We start from the raw sequence: 24,096 nt of genomic DNA on the forward strand, positions 1-24,096 counted from the left end.
GCACAAAGTCAGTCACTGTCACACTTATAACAGCAAATTTTTTGCATAACATAGAATAGAAGCTTTGAAAATAACTTTTGTTGAGCTGTTATTGCCACAATGGCTTATCAGTTTTCCTACAAAAGTGAACAAGAGCTACCGGTACTGTATTCTAGCCTGTCATTTTTTTGAGGTCACATGACAGTAAATTTGCATATTCCACAAGTCTACCGAGTTACAATATTGTCTACCTATAATACGTTACTCCATTTTATCAGAGCTGGTGCTAACTGTAGTTTACAACATAAATCCACTCAAAAACATCACAACTATTTTTTTCTTTTGGACAGGAATAAGTTATGTTCTTGGAGTTGATGTGCTACAAGGCTACAACAGTATAACTATAAAACAGTATATATCTGACACTTTATGTTGAAGAAAAATGCATCAATTTCATAGTCTTGGTATGCATAATGCCCTACTATAGCTACAAATTTGTTCACTGCATTTTACTTGATTTATCCATTAAACACAGTGGAACTATCACATTCTCACATTCCCTTGCTGTTTTATGTTTTTACCACATAGCTCAATGCTGTCCTCATTTGTCCCAAACCTGCAGATCATTAACAGCATGTGCAAAATACTTTTAATACAATCAGCACACAACTAGAACTTTTACTATATGATGTAACTGACATGTATTTTCTAAATTGGACATTAGTAAAACAAGTGGCACAACTGAATTTGGATGAATTTTCTAACCAGGACTAAGGGTAATGGTATGCTCCAAGACGGAATGCTAAACTTCTTGTCTAGCAGTGGCACCATGTGAATTAATCAACGAGTGGTCTGGGCCAGTGTTTGCAACATTGCTGTCAAATCATCATACTCAAAACTTTCCTCTTATATAGGCCCTGAAGGGGGAGCTCAATTCAGAGATACAGTTTTAATAGAAAAATAATCTCAATTGAGACACAGCAAAGCAGCCCTAAACTGATCGTAGATAGATGTGTGGGGGAACTGAAGAGAAAAAGGGGTAGACTAAAGGACAGATAGTTTGGGAGGCTGGCTCCACAACAGCAAGATTAACTTAACTGACATTCAGTTTCAGCCCATGTGGCCTAGACTTACAGCAATATCTTAAACATAAAGAAAAGTACAACAACTTTAAATACACTATTTCAAAATTGTATCTGGATCATCATGAAGATAGCTTTAAAACTATAGTATATAAATGCTGTATTCTATTGCTTCTAGGGCTTTTTGAGCTGCACTGATTTATGTCAGGTTTGGGACAATAGCCTGTAGAGACACTTACACACTTATTCAAAAGCCCAGATTTCAATGTCTTGGATAATAAAATCTTCTCTCTTAGAAAGTGTGTGATTCCCAAACGTTTTACAGGAGTGACTTCTTCCATGGTAGAGATCCCCGTCAAGCCAAAGAGCAAATTCACCCCTAGAACACAGACAAGTTATATAAAAATTAGTGAAGGAGAACAAAAGTTAACCTTACAAATGCAGTTAGAGTAGCCATAATTATAAATAGGGCTCTGTGTTTGTCACAGAGGTTGCAGAAGTCACGGATTCCTGTGACCTCTGTGACTTCTGCAACGGCCAGTGTGGCTGATCCTAGGGCCGCTCAAGCACAGCTGGAGCAGCTCTACAGCCAGCCGCACCAGCCACTGTTGGAGCAGCCCTGTCCCCGGGGACAGCCGCACAACTCTGGGGGGCCCTGGGCAGCCTGGCCGAGCAGCGGTCACGGAACTGGCGGGTGGCTTGGTGGCTCCTGGCTGCAGTCCCAGGGACTCCCCCACAGTAGCAGGCCGCCTGGGACTCCCCCCACAGCTATTAAAAAGCGCCCCCACAGCTGGTGCCGTGGTCTCCCTCCTTGTTCCCCCGCCGAAAGATTCAATCACAGGTATTTTTAGTAAAAGTCACATACAGGTCAGGGGCCGTGATTTTGTGTTTCTGGTCTGTAACATGTCCATGACTTTCACTAAAAATACCCGTGATCAAATCTCCTGTAAGTCTCCCTTAGATGCAGCTGTATTTGAAGCCATAAGACTTTTTTTTTTAAAATGTTTTTAAGCCTCTCCTAGATTCTGCAGAATCTACATTAGATTTATATAATTTAATATTTTAATTACCTGTAGATTAAAATGTCTTTTACAGAAGTATACTCTAGTAATCTAGAACAAAAATGTCTGCACTAGAAAAGCAGAGAGTGATTTTAAAAAAATATATAAGTTGAAAATATGGGTGCTCCATTAGGGAAAAAAATAAAGATTATGGAACACCATTTCAAGGCTTGCAAGTATTCATGTCCTAGATTTATCAGAAACAGATTTTTCTGACAAAGTATTTCTTGGGACATATTTGTCAGAGTGCTAGCGTTAGGACATTAACCTGGGACTTTGCAAACCTAGGTTCAATTCTCTGTTCTGCCAAAAACATCTTCTTAAAAATTTAGGCAATTTACTATATATTTCAATTGCCTTGTCATCACTAAATTTTTTTGAATGTTAACATCTTGTATCAGTTTCAGATAAAGCGAGTATGCTGTCAACCAGGACATATCTTGAGCTATCAAAGGTAAAACTTCATACGTCTTCCATTGCTGAAGCAATGCAAAGGAAGGTCTAACAGTCTAATACATGTACAAGTTGTGTTTACAATGAGCGTTAAATGGTTTTCATATCCGACAACTGATAGATACATACATATATCTATTATTAGCATTAAAGCTTCTTGGGCCTTGAGATTTCTAAAATTAAAATTAATACCAGTTTTACTGTGTGTACACAACATTACACAAAGACCACTGTAATCAATTCTTCACAATGAATAACACTACAAATCATGACTTACCCTCCCCCACCAAAAGCTAAAGAGTCCATGTCTCCTTTAATGAAAAACATATTGTCTCCTGTCCATTTGAAGACCTAATGAAAGTAGAGAATAGCAAGTTAAATATTTGAAAAATTTAATTTTGTGAATATCAAGTGTTCTCTCACTATTTCTGACACAGAAGTCTGCCATGATTCTATGTCAGTGTGAAAATCCACAGATCCAGATTACACAGATATTTAAAGGAGTAAATGGATTAGTTCCAATGAACAAATTCACCTCTAAAATAATGCCTACATACACTTGTTTAGCCAATCAATCTTTCCAAAGTTAATTTTCATTAACTTTTATCTCAATTACTTCAACTCCATCTTTACTGGTATCCCCAAATATTCCCTAGCCAAACTGCAGCATATGTGGAATGCCACAGCCCTTACTATACCATTAAATTAAAGTATAAGTATCATCCCAGTTCCTATTAGCTTCTTCTGACTTCACATTCTACTGAGAATACAATTAAAGGTTTGTTTACTCATTGCTCGTCTTTTCAACCTTGTCGCTTCCCACTCCATTGCTCTAACCTTAACCCTAGATATTTTTTCTTGGTAGGTGTAAGTGGGTCTTTATCACCCCTTAAAACATAGCTTCTTGTAGTCAATATTGTTGACACTGTATAATGAACGGTTAAATAAGATGTAAAGGAGTTGTATCTCCTTACCTCAAAATCTGGAGAGAAAGTAAACAGAAAGGTCTCTCCAGTGCCATAAAAGCAGTCACTCACTTTAAAAGGTTCAGAGGCTAGCGCACCAAAAACCTATAGGAGAGAAGAAAAAGTTGAGATCAAAAGTGTAAGAAGAATGCTGAAGCTGCACAATCTATACTACACCAACAAAACCTTTATAAGTTTTACTCATGAAATCTTTTTCTTTTATGTGGGTATCTGGCATACTGTTACTTCTTTAGATGTAGGTAGATTTGAAATCTGCTTTGGGATAAGCACAGAAACCTCAAAAGATCTAATGGTTCCAACTGTAACGGAGATATTGTAGGCTGTTTTGTGAGGATTTTGGTAGGGAGGGACAGGAAGCAACTGTCAAGCAATTTTTTGCTGACTAATCAGCCTAGACTAAGAAGTGCAAGAATTAAAAATTAAAATCATATAACAAAAACACACACACAAACACACACACACAAACACACTACTGGCTGATATTTGTTGTTCCTTTTCTTAAATAGAAAGTTAACCAATTTTTTATTAAACTTTGAGTGAATAATGTCATTCTGTAGCATATTTGTGTTAAACAGCCATCTCCTTTCTCCAGTATTGGGTTTGCATTTTAAGTCTCCTCTAAATTAAGCAGGGTCTTTATCTGACAAGATAATGTTTCCTATGGAATCAATAAAGGGACACTATCAGCTTGCATGTTTTAAAAGTTGCCTAAAAATATCAGAAAATTTATATCTTTTAAATAGCATATCTACTTTTTTTATTATTATTATTATTATTAAATGAAGCATTCTTTTTAAAAGGAAGTTTCTCAAGGTTTTTCTGCTTTCCTGCTAATGTTTAAAAGGATTTTTTAGGCAGGCCTGAGATCAACCACTAACTAACATGCTCTGGCCCAACCTTCCCCTTCGTGCATGCTCATGTCGCTTCACTTTCGGCCTCTATTGGTAAATACACTCTTTCAGGGCTTGCGGAAGAAAGGTGCCTTAGTGTGTTGTTATGCTAGTACATGAGGTAGTAAACTATGATTAGAACACTGAAACTCAGTCAAATGGCCTGAGAGAAAACACTGAAAATAAAAATATATTTCTCTAATATTTTAGTTATAATACAATAGAAACTCAGAGTTATGGACACCTGGGGAATAGAAGTTGTTCGTAACTCTGATGAGTTCCCCAGCTCTGAACAAGACATTACAGACTTCAGACACAGGGGGTTTGGCGCTGCAGCTGTGTCAGAGCTCTGGGTGGGAGGGCGGGGCATCTACTCTTTGGGGGACAAGGGCTTGGGGCTTCAGCCTCACAACTCGTTCCCAGCTTCTGCCCTCCCCAGAGCTCAGTTCCTGGTTTCGGCCAGGGGTGCGAGGGTGCACCAGGGCTTGGGGCTTCAGCTACGGGGGGCTGAAACCGGCATGCCTCATAACGAAAGCCTTAAGCCCCAGCGCCCCCCTATACGGCTGAAGGCAGGAATGGAGCAGCGGGGCTGAAGCCCCAAGCCCCAGTTCTCCTTATAGGTCTAAAACCCTGAGCCCCAGTGCTCCTATGGGGCAGAAGCCCTGAGAACCCCCTCCTCCCCCAGCTGGAGTTCTGACCCAGTTAATCCTCTAACAAGGAAAATACTGCTTTGTGCAAACTCTTCTAAGGCTATCTTTGCTTGGCCTCTAAACTACCAGGTTGGGCATTTTTGCCAATACACTAGAGTAGAAGCTCAGAGTCACAAACTGACCAGACAACCACACATTTCATTTGGAACTGGAAGTACACAATCAGGCAGCAGCAGTAAAGTTTCAAAGTTGTATTAAGTCAATGTTCAGTAGTAAATTTTTAAAAGAACAGCTAACACGTTTTGTTCAGAGTTATGAACAGTTCAGAGTTACGAACAAGCTCCATTCCCAAGGTGTTCGTAACTCTGAGGTTCTACTGTATCAACTAACGGTATGATTTTCTGTTTCAGATCATCTCAATATAATTTGTGGACAGAGAAAAGCTAGCACCCCATACCAGTAAGAGAAAGAATTTCAGGCTTGTGCAAAGTGAAGCGTTAAGTTTTTAAATGCATCTCTCCATCAACCAAACCTATGCTGTTTTGAAAGCACTGAGCTTCTAGTAGTAGTACAGCATATACTACAAAAAACCCACAATTACTTACCTCACAGTAACTGTTTATTTGAAATACGTTGCCCACATGGATTCCACTTCTGGTGTGTGAGATCAGATTCTTTTGGCCAGCAGTGTAAACTGGAGCCGTGCCTGTGCCCTTGATGTTTTCACACCCCCAACCATCCCTCAGTTACTTCATCAATACAAAATCCAGAGCACTCTGCAGATGTGGGGTCATGGACTCCATGCTGACAACACATCTTGAAGAACCATAGTTACTATCTCTTGAAGTAGGCAGAAAAGGTTCCTAGAGCGTCCCATCACCGAGAGGCATGGCAGCTTTGCAAGAGGGACAAGTTTTAAATCCCAAGATTTAGTGTCAGCCAATTCCAGGGTTAATACATAACCTAACCTAGATAGATAGATGAGGTAGATAAGATATTTCTCTCTCTCTGTTTTATGGCTAATATATTATATCTTTTGCCAACAGGCAAACTATAAACTAACTCCTCAACCTAATGAGCAATAAGCTATCCTAACAACTAATTGCACAGTGATCTAAGTAAGCAGAAACTGCAGGAATTCTGTTTTGCTGCCACAGCAGGCAAGAAGGAACTGAGGAACAGTTGGGCCCTTTCCAGCACTTATGTCCTCTGGTGGAGGGATGGGGTTGCAAAAGTATCATGAGTCGGGGTGGCCCCAACACACACCACTGGCCAGAAGAATATAATCTGTATGCACAGGTTGTATGTGCACCAGAAGTGGAATCCACACAGACTATCACTCGAAGAATTGATTATTCAGCACCGAAACTACTATAAATGTCTCTCTACATCAAATGGACGGACGGCCTCATCAACACTGTACCCTCAAGATGACGGGTGCTAAGATGTTCATGTCTGTCATTAAGGAACTGTACGGAGATAGCCAACTTGCTTGACATAGGTTACCTATCTACTCTTAGATAGCAATGACTATCCATCTTTCCTACTTTTGGGTGGGACATCTATCCTGTGCCTTACCAATCCCTTGAGGCTCTGAGCTGTCTGGTCCTCATTTTAAGAGAAACTAAAATGTTACTCAGTAATAAAAAGTTAGAGGACTTCCAATAGTTATGGCTTGACACTGGATTTGCTTCATCAAAACATTTCCCAGAAAAATGCCATTATCAAAAACTGCCTGCACAATGACATGATTGTAACACCAATACATAACCATGAAGAAGGAGAAGCTTAACACAGGCAGTTTTATTACTAAAACACATTGATGTTTCAGCTGTTAATTTATCTGTTTTAAGCAGCAGTTCTGATTTTTTTTGGCCATTATTTCCATACCTGCCCATCACTATCCTTGATAACCATTAGTACAGGAGTGTCTAGCCCCAACATAGTTCGATACAATGTCTTCAAGCTCATGCCATGCTTTGCAGTGCTGTAGACAAGAGTCCATGGATACCCAATGGTTCGCGGAGGAAGGTGCTTTGTGAGCTGTTAACAAAACAATGAAGAGTCTCTTATGCATTTAATAACTACTTTTTTTTTGTAAGCTCTTCAGAACAAGGTCCCTGTTATTTATTTGACATACTTAACCTGATACAGGATGCTCAGGATACTTACAGAACACAGATAATATTATTCTATCATCAGTTTTATTTGAAAACCATACCTTTTCAATTTGGTCTGACTGCAGCAATTCACTAGGATCGCTAAGATTTGGCCGAAATGCTTCAGGCTCCAGGTCTGTTTTGATATTTGTGGCCTGCTTTGAGTTTAAGTCTTCCCTTGTTATCTGCAAGGGAGGAGGAAATAAATAAGCACTCTAGAAGGTATGTTAAGCATTCACAATTCTCTTACAGAGGAAATATTACTTAGTATACGCCACATCATCTTCACTGCATTTAGGATTGTACTTAATTATTGGAATTTTGTATTATGTTTGTTATATTAGGCATTTGACAGGGAAATCACTGCTTCTTGTGGTAAACCTATCAGTACTAAATATTACACTGAAATTATTGCTTGCACATGTACTCTAATATTCAGGTTATGCCTGTTTTTTCACATGCCTTCGTGTTTGGGGTTGAATATGGACTTTTAGAATTGACTACAATTAAAAGCCAAAGTACATGATCTCAACCACTGTACAAAATGTAGTGTGTTTCTAATAGTAATAAAAAAGGTGTTTGAGTTATATATATTTTAAATGCAGACACAGTTTATTTAAAATGCTTTATGCTCATCACTCAAAAGCTAGAGATTTTAATCAATACCCAAAGAAAATAACTTTTAAAGCCATTCTGATGTGAAACTTTTCAAGTTCCTAATAAAATATTTGAAAGCAGGCTTTGTAAATGTGTAAGTGGGTATTAGTTGCTTAAAGAATTTGACTGGGATTCAGGAGACATGGGTTCTATTCCCAGTTCTACCACTGATACACTTGGTGACCTTGGACGAGTCACTGCCCTTCTGTGCCTCAGTTTCCCCATCTGTAAAGTGTGAATAATGATACTGACCTCTTTTGTAAAGTGGTTTGAGCTCTACTGATGAAAAGTGCTATATAAACAGCTAGGCATCATTGTTATCCTAAGAACCTGAGACAAAGCTCACTGAAGTCACGGGAAAGACCCTTATGGACTTCATTTGATTTTTGATTAGCTCCTATGCATCCATCAGAAAACACCAGAAGTCAACATTTGCCAAAATATGGTTTACCACATACATCTCCTATTCTAAATACAGGGAAATAACTGCAGTGTTTCAGATACCAATTTGTGGTAACTATTGCCAAATGTTAAGTTTTTAGATGGTGAACAGTTTTGACGCAAAAAGAAGACACTCCAATTTTTCAGAATCTATGTGAAACACTTTTTCAACCAGTAACAATGTATGTAGAAGTTAAATAAATTGCAATCCATTAAACAGCTAAGAAAAATCAAATTTACTGTCTATCACAGAATAGTTTTTATATGTTTAAAAATAATCTTATAAAATATGAAGGCAAGGAATATTTGTATAACAGTAACTTGATTACAATCTTAACATTAATCCTTAAAATGAGAAAAATTTGCTTTATTTAGTCATTTTGAGGAGGGCACCAAGCAAGGCTCAAGCTTTCCATAACTTAGCCTTTATCTCAGACTAAAAGCATTTGTTAGCATCTAATTTCACAAAGCATCAGCCACGCATATATATTCAACATCATCTTCCAATTACAATTATTATTAAGTACTACTTATACAGCATATGCCATTTGGTCTCTTCAGTCCCAAATTTCACACTGTCAAGGGCACGTTTGAGTACAAATTCTATAAAACATAACTGCTGTTCAAGAGTACCATAAAATGTTTATACTCTATTTGGTTCTTTAATTTTTATTACACTACCACATGCAAAACATATGCTGTCTGAGTTGTTGATTTTAAACAATTTTTACCACTCATAAGGCATTTGTAAGCAAGTTAACTTTGTCAAAATCTGAAGCTCCTAAACACATACTACAGAAAGTACTATAACATTATCACTGTCAACTAATATTTTGACAGCGTAACAGATCAATAAGATAGCATTATGACTACTAAATTAAGCAGAGGCAAACCCATGAAAGCATTTTCCATTTGCAAAAGCTACTCAGAAACAAAATGAAAATCCAAACTTCCAACCATTTCATTAGCTAGATACTTAGAAACACATATTGAATTAAGATTTCATGTTTTCAAAAAAAGTTCTTAGATATGCTTTCATCAGTAAACTTGGCATAATATACACATCAATTCCAAAGTGTGCTTATGCCAAAATAAATAGAGAAATACCTAAAGAGAATGCAAGAGTCAATTCAAGATTAATATCCTATAAATCTACAGAATTAGTTCTGAACTGCTGTTTTAGGGATTGGGAGTTCTAATTCCAGCTCCACTAAAGGGCAAAACACTTACCTACCTCATATGGTAGTTGTGAGGCTTAATATTTGCAAAAAAGTTTGAAATACTTGTAGGATCTTTTTATATAAGAATTTAAGACTTCAACTATACATACAACTGAGTAAGTCCTTATTTAATTTTGTAAACAGAGTTTTGAATTTCTCCATCTCTTTTGCATTCTTTTTAGGAAAGTTTCTACCCAACTCAAGCCACCACACCAGAACAGAAATTCAAACACAAGTCCTCATCACTCTGGAAACCATGTAGTAATGAGAACAAAGTTTCAAAGATGACAGAAAATTCCTCTGATTTTAAACTCTGAAATGATCATTTTGTCTCAGAGCCACAGCACTCTCTCTTATCAGTGTATAAACACATATCCAAGAGAAAGGAATTTTCTGCAGGATTCTTGTAGTGTTGTAGCCAAGACAAACCCACCGAATATGGGACTTGCCCTGATCAAGGCCACTACAGAAAAAGATGTTTTAGTCTCTGGAGAAGGGGTTTAACTACGAAGAGGGCACCTTGAGGCGTCTGCAGAGCGTGCGCAGTTCTTCACTATTTAGAGCATCGATCCTGCGGTGATACTCAGCCACTGACACTACCTGAATATGGAGACAGGAAGAAAATAATTCCACTGACAGTTGAAAAAAATAAAGAAAAATGGAGAAGTGTAATGGGGGGAAGGATATGCAATGACAACTAAAGAAAAAATGGAAATGTTTGAGATATTTGCATCTGCAAGGACTTGATGTTCACAGAGGACGTTTTTGACTTATGATGAGTACATACAGTGAAGATAGGATTTCATACACAAATGGCACCAAAGATCTGGTACAGCTCAATGTCCTAATGTATGACTATAAAGTAAATCTGATATGACAGTCCATAAAATTATGCTGCTAAAACAACAAATAAATGTGTATGAGAAAAAGAAAAAAAAACAAACAAAAAACTTACTGCACAATGTGATAATGGGTTAAGCCCCTTATGGTATGTCACAACTACAGGTAAGCACTTAGTTTGTCTTTTAGAACAGTAAATCTTAAGTTACTATTTAAAAAAGTATAGTTTAAGCTAACCTGGACCTAAGGAGAATTTTAAAGCTGAAAAACTGAAGTCTAAATAATATTAATCCTTATTCCTTCACAAAAATCCTGGGGATGTAAGGCTAGAAAAGATTACTATCAACTGATTTCAAATTCTAATTGACAGGCAAGTAGCTGCTAAGTTAAAGAATGCCAAGATGCTCTATTACCTCTTAGCTTTTTCCTCAGAGATTGTGCATTTATCATACTCCATTCAGTACTTTCATTTTTTCTTTTGATTCACTTTCTTCCTTGTCATGCATATAGCACTGCTCACTTTCCTACTGCATGTAATTTCATCTACCCTTTACACTATAATTCATCATCCCTGTGAAGGTTTCATCATGGTCCAAATGCCAACTATACTTTCTGCATTAAAGACCACCTTCCATTCCATTTGTAGCTCACATGCTGACAGATCACCTCTCCTTTAGTTCCCCATATCAAGCTATTCGAGAAACAGTTAACATAATCTAGACACTAAAACAAACGTACTATAAGTAAAAAGGCAGAAACCATCACCAACATTTTCCCTCTTGTGTGCCAGAAGTCAGGTACTTAATACATAGCCTGATTCGCAGAAGAGTTGAGTAGCCATAATTCCCAGTGACTTCTATAGAACGAGATGGTACTCAGAACTTCTGAAAAAAGTCAGGCAGTTTATTCAGGTACCTAGCTTAAACCATCCACACTGAAAAATGTTGGTTTCTATATTTAAACATTTGTGCCAAGAAATACCTGGTGTGAATATTATAACAGCTTGACCCTTCTACATATTATTTCTTTGTGAGTCAGAGATCTAAATTTTATAAACTATTTCAAACACAAGACTTACTGAATGTCTAGTGCAGGGATACCTTTGCCTTAAGTGACCTAGGTGTACTGTAGTTATTCACGATAGCATACAGAATGTAAAGAAACATATTATTGTGCATTGAAAGGAGTCCAGTATAAATCAAATTTATCTGTAGTAACAGAAACATAGTATTACAAGGATGCCTCAACTACAGAGCACTGATTGCACAGGATACATCATGTTATCTTAGCTGGTTAACCCTACTTAGTGTTGTTTTGTTATTTTTTTATTTTTATTACTACTACTACTACTACTACTGATGACAGTGAATACAAACACCCCAACACAAAATGTATTTTCCAAAGTGTCCTGAGTGTTGAAGATTTCTCCCCAACCATAGGTGCCATATGCTCTGATCCGAGGCAAGTGGTTAGGGGAAAGGCTGTAAGGGTTTTGATGACAAAGTAGTATCAGCAGCCGATTGCTTGTTCAAGTAAATACAATTGTGTATATATTTTAGAAGAATCATGTAGGGCTAAGGGGCCATAATCTTTGATGGTAGGGATTTAAATTTAAAATTTTAGCTCATTGCAACTTGGAGGGTAGGAGATTCCAAGATTAGGGTAGAGGAGGAAATTGAGATTGTACTGGCTTTTTTTTTTTTTTTTTTCCTTTCAGCTATCAATCCAATTCTCTTGCTGAAACTCTATTTTCTCTCCTCTTTAAGCCTTCTACATTCCCACATTTATATCTCCTCTTCCTCACTTCATTTTTTGTTAGTGTCTCCTCCACATCTTAGATTTCAACCTTTAACCCCTCTCCTTTCAGCATTTCCTTTTTCTGGAGACTGCATGAAACCTCCTTCTCACACCTTAACTTCAAAAGGCCCAAATCACAACAGTTATCCAGTTAAAGGGGATTTGATATTATGTAAGCATGGAGAAGCAAAACCAAAAAAGACAGGACCCAAATAAGATCACAATTTTGTTTCTAAATTATCGCTCAATCTGCATGAGACTGCCCCCACTGCTTTAAAAAGAGGGAGGGAGGGAGAGAGAGATTGCAAATGCTGTTATAAACCTAGTTCCAAAGCTAAGCACTAAAGCAGACAGTACTAATGTCCCTAATTCCTGTTCACTTTTCCTTGCCACCTCAGTTCTTGAGGGAAGGCTACAGAAGGAGTCAGACGTTTTAGGAACAAAAGGACTGTTATTGAACTGGAGAGAAAGTGGGAAAGAATGCCAGTTTCCATCATCACTAGTTCAAAAGAAGAAAATCTACAAAAAGTACACAGCCATAGCACAGTGTTAATTCATGCATTTGGGGTTGTGCCTAACAAACATAACACCCCACATTAAAGAAGTGTGAATAAATAGGATTTTTGCAACCCTTGCTTTTTTAGAGGCCTAGCAGTGGAGAGGAAACAAGGCACTGAGTTTGAATTTGAAATTAAGAAAGGATGTTACTGAATTCTGGACTGGTTATTTGTTACTTGTATTGTGGCAGCATCTAAAGGCCTTAGCCCCATTGTGCTAAGCACTGTATGAATACAACTAAGAGATGGTCCCCGCCCTGAAGAGTTTACACAGAAAACTTCAGAGAACAGGTGGATACGACAAACAGATGGAAGGAGCACAATGTAAGCCAATTGGCAATGTGTTCAGTTCATATTTTTCTAACGGATATTTATAAAATGTCAGAATGTTCAGTTAGGCCAGGCCTACTCTCAAAAAGCTTTGCTTTACCGGCAAATTGCTCATAGTATGGCTGCACTTCATGCTGACAAAAGGGCAAATCTACCAATATAGCTAATTCCAGCTTCCCTCCCCACCAGCCCCAAGAGAAACAGTTTATATCAACAAGAACAGTTTTGTCAGAATAGCGGTGTCTACACTAGAGGCTTTTGCTGGCACAACTATGTCAGCCACAAATCACATGCCTGACCAATACAGTTATGCCTGCAAGAGTCTGAAGTATATACCTGGCTTAGACAAACTGTAAGAAGAGGGTTTTTTACTTTTAAATGGAAATATTAAGGTATGTTTTGCAAAAAAATGGAAACAGTTGTTTGTAAAGGATAGTTTTCCTCTTGATAAATTGCAGAAACTGCACCTAAAAAGCTAGTAGTAGGTATTGTATTCCCACGAAGTGGACACAAAGCTGGAACATATCCTCCTTATTTAATTGGAAGGCACTCCAGAACTAGACTGTTCTTTTAAAAAATAAACACACTGATGTAATTACATTGCTCTTTCAATAGCATCAACCAGTGTACAAATTTACTGGTCAAAAAACCAGAAGCTTCTGTATCCTCTGCACATGGTGATGGCGAGAGTAAGATAAAAGCAACCTGTGAAGGTTACACATTGAGGGGACCATTGAAATAATTCGGATGAACAATTTGCTTTAGACCACAGTGCAGTCATACAAACCTGATGTAAACAGAGTGCCATTTTACTGGATGATATAAAACCTCTTTTGTTCCCTTGCAGAGCCAGCTCCAACATAATCAGATCCACTTTTAATTCTATACTATTTGGTTAAAAATTACCAAGCTTAAATTTTGTTTACATATCTGGAACTTTTCCCAATCAATTTGTTCATCTCAAACTCTTTCATTAGAAACTGAACAACATTTTAAGACATTTCTAGAGGCTATAAATACAATGAAAATAAAGGGACCATTATGAACTGAACACTGTTGTGAAAGGATATTTACATCATTTGCAGTGGAGCAAGTATGAACAGTGCCTTTGTGTGTGAGTATATTCAGTTTCTCCCTGAATATGTATTCCACCACAGGCCCAATATTGCAATCCTTAATACTTTCAATATTCATGAAACTTCTGATTCCAAAGGGAGCTTGCTGGGGAAATGAGTCTCTGAACCATAAATAAATTAATATTATTTTATACATAATCAGGGCTGTCAAACAATTAAAAAAATTTATCATAATTAATCATGAAATTAATCGCACTGTTAAACAATAGAATACTATTTAAATATTTTTGGATGTTTTCTACATTTTCAAATATATTGATTTCAGTTACAACAGAGAATACAAAGTGTACAGTGCTCACGTTATATTTATTTTTGATTACAAGTATTTGCACTAAAAAAACAAAAGAAATTGTATTTTTCAATTCACCTAATACAAGTACTGTAATGCAATCTCTATCATGAAAGTTGAACTTACAAATGTAGAATTATGTACAAAAAAACTGCATTCAAAAATAGAACAAGTCCACTCAGTCCTACTTCTTGTTCAGCCAAATGCTCAGACAAACTAGTTTACATATGCAGAAGATAATACTGTCTGCTTCTTGGTACCTTCTTTGTGTTCTGTCAAATCTGCAGTCAAAGTGGTCTTAAAATGAACAACATGTGCTGGGTGATCATCCGAGACTGCTATAACATGAAATATATGGCAGAATGCAGGTAAAACAGAGCAAGGAATATACAATTCTCCCTCAAGGGGTTCAGTCATAGAATATCAGGGTTGGAAGGGACCTGAGGAGGTCATCTAGTCCAACCCCCCGCTCAAAGCAGGACCAATCCCCAGTTTTTGCCCCAGATCCCTAAATGGCCCCCTCAAGGATTGAACTCACAACCCTGGGTTTAACAGGCCGATGCTCAAACCACTGAGCTATCCCTCCCCCTCAACCTAATCACAGAATCTCAGGAGATCATCTAGTCCAACTCCCTGCTCAAAGCAGGACCAGTCCCCAACTAAATCATCCAACAGATTTTTTCCCCTAAATGGCCCCCTCAAGGACTGAACTCACAACCCTGGGTTTAGCAGACCAATGCTCATACCTGTGAGCTATCCCTCTCCCCCCAATTAACACATTTTTTTAAACTAGTGTCATCAGCATGGAAGCATGTTCTCTGAAATAGTGGCCGAGGCATGAAGGGGCATACGAATGTTTAGCATATCTGGCACGTAAATACCTTGCAATGCCAGCTACAGAAGTCCCATGCAAATGCCTCTTCTCACTTTCTGGTGATATTGTAAATAAGTGGGCAGCATTATCTCCCGTGAAAGTAAACAAATTTGTTTGTCTTAGCAATTGGCTGAAGAAGAAGTAGGCCTGAGTGGACTTGTAGGCCCTGAAGTTTTACACTGTTTTGTTTTTGAGTGCAGTTATGTAACAAAAGAAATACATTTGTAAGTTGCACTTTCATGACAAAGAGATTGCACTACAGTATTTGTATGAGGTGAACTGAAAAATACTATTTCTTTTGTTTGTCATTTTTACAGTGCAAATATTTGTAATCAAAAATATACACTTTGATTTCCATTACTACACAGAATACAATATATATGAAAATGTAGAAAAACAGCCAAAATATTTAATAAATTTCTATTGGCATTCTATTGTAACAGTGCGATTAAAACTGCAATTAAGATTTTTTCAAATCGTGATTAATTGACAGCCCTATATATAATACATATTTATATATTACAAAATATAGATGTGCATAATAAGACCAAACATTTTCATAAGACATGCATTTGCAAATCATTCTGAAATGAACAGTCAAGATCTAAGACAAAGTGCTCTCTCGTTTGATTTATTTTTTCCTCCTTCCTTACAGATATAGGCAGCTTTGATTTAGCGAAGTACTTAAACACCTTAGTAGTGATCCCACTGTAGTCAAAGGGACCCTCTGTGTGCTTAAGAAGTTAAGACACCTGCTTAAATATGCTTTCTTGTATATGCTTAAGTAGTATGGTAAGAGGGTGGGCCAGTTAAGGCAAATTATCCTTTTGTAGCCTTGTACTGTATCATCACACTTTTAGGGCAACACTGTATAAGACTCAGGAGACTATGAAGAGAACAGGAAATATGAGTGTTAAATTACTAAAATGCAAACTACGCTGCTGTGAGATACATTTCCTTCTCATGTTGTACTGCACACTGGGGCTATGCCTACACTACTGCTTACGTCAGTAGTTTCTTAGAGGTGTGAATAAGCCATCTCCTGAGTAATGTTGAAAGTTACACTGACCTGAGTGCCAGTGTGGACAGTGCTGTGTCAGCAAGAGAGCTTCTCCCACTGGCACAGTTACCACCGCTCGCTGGGGGTGGATTAATTATGTCGATGGTAGAGCTCTCTCATTGGCTTAGAGCAGCTACACGAGCGCGTTTACAGCGGTGCAGCTGCATCAGTGCAGCTGAGCCGCTGTAAGCTCTCTAGTGTAGCCGTAGCCTTAGAGAGGCAATTCTGGTATTCTGTTAAAAAAGAGCAGATTCAGGCCTTCCAACAAGGTCTCCTCTCTGGAGGGCAGTTACCTCAGAAGCTTTGCAGTTAACTGATTGCTAAAAATCTCTACCTCTAGATTACTCTCAAAGCAGCACTGCTCTAAACAGCACATAACTGTGCTCATCTTCAAGTGATTCATTCTAATTCCAGTAAGATTGAAAAGAGATCACATTTCAGAAAAGATAGTATTAGTATAAAATTTTTAAGTTTATTTATAAAAGAAGTCAAGGAAATTTTCAGAAAGCCTGGGAGGAGAATTCACCAGTAATACTAGTTAGTACTGCAACAACATTTTCAATCTGTGATGTTGTTGTAATGATTTAGGGATTCTGTCTGTACCACTTTGGAATTGTGGATGATTTTATTTAATTGCATCATGGAATTACTGTGTCATGGAAAGCTTATATGTATGCGGATACACCAGGAGTTAACAGAGTTGTGCCATGTCTCTGCCAGGCCAAAGAATGGCAAGCGATCAGCACTCAATGATCTTCTATTCAAAGTAAAATATCTTGGGACAACACACTTATTCTAGCTGAGAGAACACTTCCTAGTGTTGTCTGAAGGGAGGACAGTTTGGAAAGTTACCAAAAGAAGCAGATGACCCCAACAAGAGTCTTTGAAGGGACTCAAGAGGGGGACTTTGGGGGGTCAGAGCCATTTAGCAGCAGATTAAGAAGAAGGGAGTGGCAGCGGGTCAGGGTAGGCAACGGGGTGGAGAATCCCGCCTGCCTCACGGAAAACATACGATCCCCTAAGGGCTTTCAAGTGAAGGATGAGCTAGTGAAGGGCACTGAGGTTTCAACTGTTTACTGTCTGGCAAGATATGCACTCTCCTGTGCTTTACATGATTAAGCATGATTAAAGGAGAGCATAAAAGCGCTAGTGCTAAGTGCGTGCACATGACGACTGCTTCACAACTGCTGCATGACCTCGATAGCATCAGACTGTAAACCAGAAGCTTCACATCTTTGGGATAGAGTTGTGGGAGAGGGCTGTTTACACATACCCCAGAATCTGAAGAGTCAACATTATGTTTGGAAGGTTCCAACACTTGGGGGAGGGTGGGGCGCACCAGATAGGTCTGAACCCTGTGTGTGCGCCTAGGGACCCTGAGATTACAGTTCAGCCACTGCCCCATTCAGGCTCCAGTAGCTTAGAAGAGCAAAGGAGGTTTGGATTCCACTCTCAGCAGTCCTAGTGGATGACCAAGAGGGGACACTTGCTAGGATCTGTGATAGAGGAGTAAGCTTTATCTCCATTTACAGAGGCAGAGACCACAGTTTTGTTTACATTAGGAAGAGACAGATTGGTTATTATACACATTTAAGTGCTAGAGGTTTTCAGAGGTGCTGAGCTTCATATAGGAGCTCCTGGGATTGGGTCCAGTGAGATTTGAACCAATGACACCATTCAACAGAAGCTGCTGCTGCTATTCAGAAATGGGTGGGAATCTGTTTTCCCATCTTGTAAAAGTTCGAGATTTCAAAGTTTTTTCCATCCTCATTCAGGATGAAAAGTCAAAATCTTGAAAATTTTCACAAACTGCTAATACAAAAAATGTTTATCATGTGAATCTAAATATTTTCAAATAAAAGCCAAATCATAATGCCTTTGAGAAATTGGGCTTCACAAACAGACTTTACCAGCCATCTGTGGAGAAAAGGAATTGCATTAAGAGTTCAAATCCATACTGAAGCTTAGACTTCAATGATGTAGCATTGGTACTCTGTACTCTCAAATCTTCGCACAAAACAGTAGTCATCATGCCACTTAATGGGGCTTTAAATTCATCCTCTATTACAGCATCATAGGGTTCAAACACACATGGGCTGAACCCGCTATCTGAGTCTTTCCCAGTGGTGGGGGAAGGATCCACCAGGTGGGAGGCAGCAGGGCACTACACAGCTAAAAATAGCAGTGTCGATGAAAAGTCATCGCTTTGGCAAGGAGAGCCATGTAGGCTAAGTACCTGAGTAAATACCCTTCTTCAGATATGTCTGTACTCTATTTGCTTAAGCCATGCCCGACCATCTATGCTGTTACTCAACCCTATGCTGAGGGCCGGGGCGGGTGGAGGGTTACCCATATACATACTCTCAATATTGCTGAAATACTTGTGCTGTGTAGCAGCAGCTTCTGTTGAATGGTGTCAGTGGTTCAAGTCTCACTGGACCCAATCCCAGCAGCTCCTATATGAAGCTCAGTACCTCTGAAAACCTCCACCGCTTAAATGTGTAAAATAACCAGTCTCTCTCCCTAATGTAGACAAAACAGTGGTCTCTGCCTCTGAGCTGGAGATTAAATAAAATGTCATCTACAGATTACTTTCCTAATATTTCAGGGCAAAGTAAAAAGCACAGAAGATATACCTGAATGTTAAATTACTTATTTGCTCATAACTTAATATACTAAAAGGTACACAAAGAGCAACTACCATTGGTTTAGGATTCTTGACTTGTTAGCTGGACTACCATATTTTGTAAATCTTACAAATCTATGAAAATATGGAAATCTCTACAGCTACTTCCACATTTTATAACAACTTCTTACTGAGAATATACCAATATTCCCCTGCCCTTCCCCCAGCCCAAATCAGGCATTAAACTAACATGCTGATTTTTTCCAAGCTAGATTGCATAGAAACTCTGCAAAGAATTCCAGCTATGCAAAGCACTCCAAATAGAGAGACCACACCCACTGTTTGCTCTGTTGTATTGACTCATGCCTTTACGTAAAGTGCTTTGGGGGAGTGAATAGTTTTATACATTTTACCCATGCTAACACTATTAACATCTTCTACTATGTTATAATACCACAGAAATAAAAGGAGAAGGCAAAGGAGAAGTTGCACATAAATTTGCCATAAAAAGTGTGAGGCTGATGTTTTCTGTTTTCCTGAAATATTGGCATAATGCTTTTGTTTACAGCTAGGTTTTTATGCCCCTGGATAAGAAGCTCACTCTCTCTTGAAACAAGAAGCTGTTCCAAACTGATAGGCAGGCAAGATTTCCCCTCCAATTCAGGCCCATCACAGTTGCCACAGTAACATTTCAGGTAAATAACCTTAGGTAGTTTTAAGTAGCATTAAGTTGCAGATGCTCGAAAGCCATATTCAACAAGAAAAATACTATTCTATTTAGGTTCTTGTACTATTATAATCACTTTGGTAATATAGAATATTTAATGTCAGCTGAGCTTTCATCCCAGTTCCATAAGAACATTAATGAAACTAAAGGAATTTCTGATACCTGTTTAGGCACTGCCACTACTTATTTGAACTTCCCAATTTACTTCTGTATTGTACAGTATGAAGAGCTTGATGCTCTGTTCCCTGCTCCTTTTTTCTACAACAGTCCTATCTCAGCTCATCAACTTCATGCTGCTTCACTGGAGAAAACAATCCACAGCTCAGTCTCCCCAGACTGGGAAGATAATCTTCAGAAATATTTCTGCTTGTCTGTGAGAGCTATCTATTAACCTTCCTCAGCTTGACCACCACCAACTTGACTCATTTTTATATAATAAAGGAAAGCTGCTCTTTTTATATTCTTCCCCTTCAGTCTGACCTCCCTCCTAAATAAAAGTGACGGTGGCCAAACCAAAAGAATATATCCCAGAGCAACTCTTTTCTTTAGAGCCAAAGTTGGATATTGGCTGAGCCACATAGTTGGTCTTCAAGTATGATGCGCTCATAACACTGAATAGTATTTTTTCTAAATAGGGTGGTCTTGAACTTAAAAAAAAAATCTACAATTTTGAATTGTGATCTCCAATATTTAGGATATGCAATTGTGGCAGGGTGGACTAGGTACAGAGACCCCCTGCTGGAGGCCTTGCAGCCCTGCATCATCCTGTCCCAGAATAGAGCAGCGAGAAGTGCTCCAGGCAGCCTAGAGTGGCTTCAGAAAAGCAGCCAGTCAGAGGAGCTGCTGGAGCGACCAATAAAGGGCCAGATAAAAAGCAAACAGCAGAGCTGAGCCTTCAGTTGCTGTGTGGAGCTTGACTAGGTAGGATGGGGTGCCTGGCTGACAAACAGGAGGACTGTGGATAGCTCACTGCAGAGAGCTCACCAGACAGAGCTGAGCCCAGCAAAGGCTTCCAAAGACCAGGTGCCTAGCTGGCTGCATAGAATAGCAGCAGAGCCATCGAAAGGTCAGTGTGGGCAGGCTGAGTCCAGGGCACTGAGCAGAAAACCTGGCCAGATCAGATGAGAATACCAATATGGGCCCTGCTGGTCTGGTAGCTGACTGTGCCTAGGGAGGGCTGCAGAAAAGGACACCAGTTGAGGTACCAAGATGGGTCCTGGCTGGTGTCTGAAGAAGGCAGTGCCTCTGGGAAGAAGCTTAAGAGCTATGGCTCCATACCAGGGCCGTGATAAGAACTTAGAACTGTATACCTCAGAAGGGGGGACAGTGTGTGGGGCTAGGCCAGAGGGCTGAGCTGCTGAAGACCGGCTGAGAGAAGGGGGTGCTCGCGAGAGGCAGGTGCCACCCTGATGCAAGACCAAAAAAGAAAAGCAGGCTCACACCTAACAGAGAAAGAAGGCCATCCACAAGAGGCGTGTGCGTCCCCACGAAAAGAACTGTGTTTGCAGGCACTATCGGCCAGAGAAAAGGGAGCAAGCACAAAGGCGGGTTCTGACCATGTTACAGCAATATAGAAACTGACCTTTTAAAAAAATTGATAACGGGTATTTTGATAAGAATTCACATTTCTCCAGAACTTCCACAGATCCTCTTGTGATAATGTTCACTCTTTTTTGACACACGCTAAACTAGGCTTTTCATATTACTTTTTTCCTCTATTGCAAAATGGAGATGTACAACTTCAAACACATTTAAAAAGAAACTGACTTTTGAAAGCACACATTTACAAATCAAGACCTTGTCATACTGTACAAACTAATTTCACACTCATTTGTGTTTACAGCCTGATTAGAAATTAACAGTAGGTAGGTAAAGTTATAAGAATATGTCAGAAAACAAGAAGCAACAACACAGTGGTATGAGTCACAGGTATTTCTCCATCAGGAAGATTGTTATAACCAGAGTTGGAATGAAACACTCTAATAATGCAAACAATTCTACAGCACCACAACTCCAGCACTGAACTCAATCTCTCAAAGGTATTACCATTTTTGGAAATCTCACTGAGAATATTCCCCCCGCCAGTGTTCCACTATGCCTTCTAAAGGTTTGTAAGCAGATAAGAGTGATTTTCTTTACTGTATTTTCTTAAATAAAGCGAGGAAAAAGCATAGGAATTTCACTATTAATATTTTTAATTGTTAAAACTAAGTTGGGAGTCTACAGAGATTTAGAAATTCTCTGTACTTAGTATTTATGCACCTTTTATAGTAACGTCTGAAAAGCTATATAAAATAAAGCAGAAATTCAGATATTTTAAGATGTCTATTAAAACCAATCATTTAACACTATTTATCCACAAGACAAATTCAGTTTGATAAAATAAAATAAGAAAACAAAATGTGCTACTGGAGCTATTGGAAAGCTCTTAGATAACAAAATGATACATGTTTTACAAAACCTAAGACAGACTTTACCGTATGTAATGCTAATCAAATAATTAAAAAGCTTCAGCTATAAGCAATTAATTGAATGCGGTAGTCCAGTTTAGTCTGACAGCATATACAAAATGTGACCAAAAACAATCTCAAATTTAGCATCCTGTAAACAAATTCTAAATTTAAAATTTCCAAAAATTGTAGCTTAGACTGTGCATCACACCATCACAATAATGCCAGGAATAACAGAAATAAAAATACTTCACTAAAAATTACCAGAGTGTATTTATGATTAATTGGTTGGTGTTTTCTTCCCTTCTTGCCATACCAGAGACGAGACATCTCCTTTCCAAAATAAAATGTAAAAGTAAAAATCATATAAGGACCGTTTCAAAGCATTCTCTCTACCTGCTATCAATTCCAGGCATAGACAGAGCCCCACTATGGTGACAGAACAACTTGCTAGATACACACGCTTGACTGACAGGGGGAAGGACTAATCAGTAAATGCTATCTACCACTGGAGTGCATCCTGAGCGGGGGAAAGTTCAATGGAGGAAAGATTTCCTATGTTCAAGAGTGGTTGCAGTGTAGTGATTGTTGAAAAGGCTAAATAATTTAAAGAGACAGAACAATTTTGTTTTAGTTTTCTTAAGAGAAAAACTAAAATAGAAATCAAAGCTGCTAATAAGAACATTTCAAAATACTAATTTATACTGCAGCAAAATGTATTTTTGTCTATACAGGACAGGGATTTTTCCCAGCGTCATTATCTTTAACAGAATTTTTGCATTGAATTTTAAACTGCAGTATCTTTATAAATTCCCTGTAACAAACACAAGTGTTGAAATAATTAAAGTTATTACTTGGTCCCAGAACTTGTATAGAAAGTATCCTGTTAAGCAGATCTCTTTTTTTACATCAAACTTCAGTAAAGCATTTCAGCCATGCACATTTTCTGTTTGGTAAAGCACATTAAAGCAATGCAAACCTGAATTTTATTCATAGAAAAAACGGATCATACCAAATTCTAAACTGATTTTGAGAAAACATAACAGGAGGACCATGTATGATCTTGAATGAAAAATTTAAGTGTCAAATCCTAGCCATACTGAAGTCAATGGGATTCTTGCCATTGACTTCAATAGAGCCAGAATTAAATCCCATATATAAAAATATGTGGAATTAAATCCTGGCACTTCTGATGTGTGTGTATTTGAGAGAATGACCCTGTTCTGAACAAACACAAATATGAAACTGCAGAATAACTGCAAGTAAGTAACCTAACCCTGGAACAAACCTCTGTAACAGATGACTGGAAGGGAGTGAGCGTAACACCAATTTTTAAAAAGGGTTTGAGAGGTGATCCTGGCAATTACAGGATGGTCAGTGAACCTAATTACTATACCAGGCAAATTGGTTGAACCTACAGTAAAGAACAGAATTATCAGACAAAGATGATTCGTTGAGGAAGATTTTGTAAAGCAAAGTCATGCCTCACCAATTTATTAGAATTCGCTGAGGAAGTAAAAAAGCATGCAGATCAGGGTCATCCAGTAGATAGAGTGTATTTGGATTTTTAGAAAACCTTTGACAAGATCCCTCAACTAAGGCTCTTAAGGAAACTAAGTATTCAAAGGGATAACAAGGAAGGTCCTCTCCTGAATCAATAACTTGTTAAAAAATAGGAAACAAAGGGTAGGAATAAGTGGTCAGTTTCCCCAGAAACCTGTAATGGGACCTGTGCTGTTCATTAATGATCTGGGACCATTTTTTTGTTCTGTGTTTGTACAATGCCTAGCACAATGGAGTCTTGATCCATGACTAGGGCTTCTAAGTGCTAT

The 24,096-nt window shown here is 38.4% G+C and overlaps 1 protein-coding gene across 5 annotated transcripts in view; it reads right to left on the reverse strand.

Moving 5' to 3' along the window:
• Window positions 1–1,214: 1,214 nt before the first annotated feature.
• Window positions 1,215–24,096, reverse strand: part of OXR1 (oxidation resistance 1) — a 471,436-nt gene continuing 448,554 nt past the window's right edge. Inside the window, exons 12-18 of one of the 5 annotated variants that reach the window (XM_073330325.2) lie at window positions 22,529–22,597; window positions 10,098–10,178; window positions 7,323–7,445; window positions 6,992–7,144; window positions 3,550–3,645; window positions 2,853–2,926; window positions 1,215–1,440 (exon numbers count right to left, since the gene is read on the reverse strand). In XM_073330325.2, the coding sequence (XP_073186426.2) occupies window positions 1,305–1,440; window positions 2,853–2,926; window positions 3,550–3,645; window positions 6,992–7,144; window positions 7,323–7,445; window positions 10,098–10,178; window positions 22,529–22,597 (732 nt within the window). In that variant the 3' untranslated portion in view covers window positions 1,215–1,304. Of the gene's footprint in view, window positions 1,441–2,852; window positions 2,927–3,549; window positions 3,646–6,991; window positions 7,145–7,322; window positions 7,446–10,097; window positions 10,179–22,528; window positions 23,163–24,096 lie in introns of those variants that run through there. The other 4 variants (XM_073330326.2, XM_073330327.2, XM_073330329.2 and 1 more) reach the window with 4 other exon arrangements.

This window comes from Lepidochelys kempii, chromosome 2, assembly GCF_965140285.1.
Source record: "Lepidochelys kempii isolate rLepKem1 chromosome 2, rLepKem1.hap1, whole genome shotgun sequence".
In the NCBI taxonomy this organism is placed as follows: Eukaryota; Metazoa; Chordata; order Testudines; family Cheloniidae; genus Lepidochelys; species Lepidochelys kempii.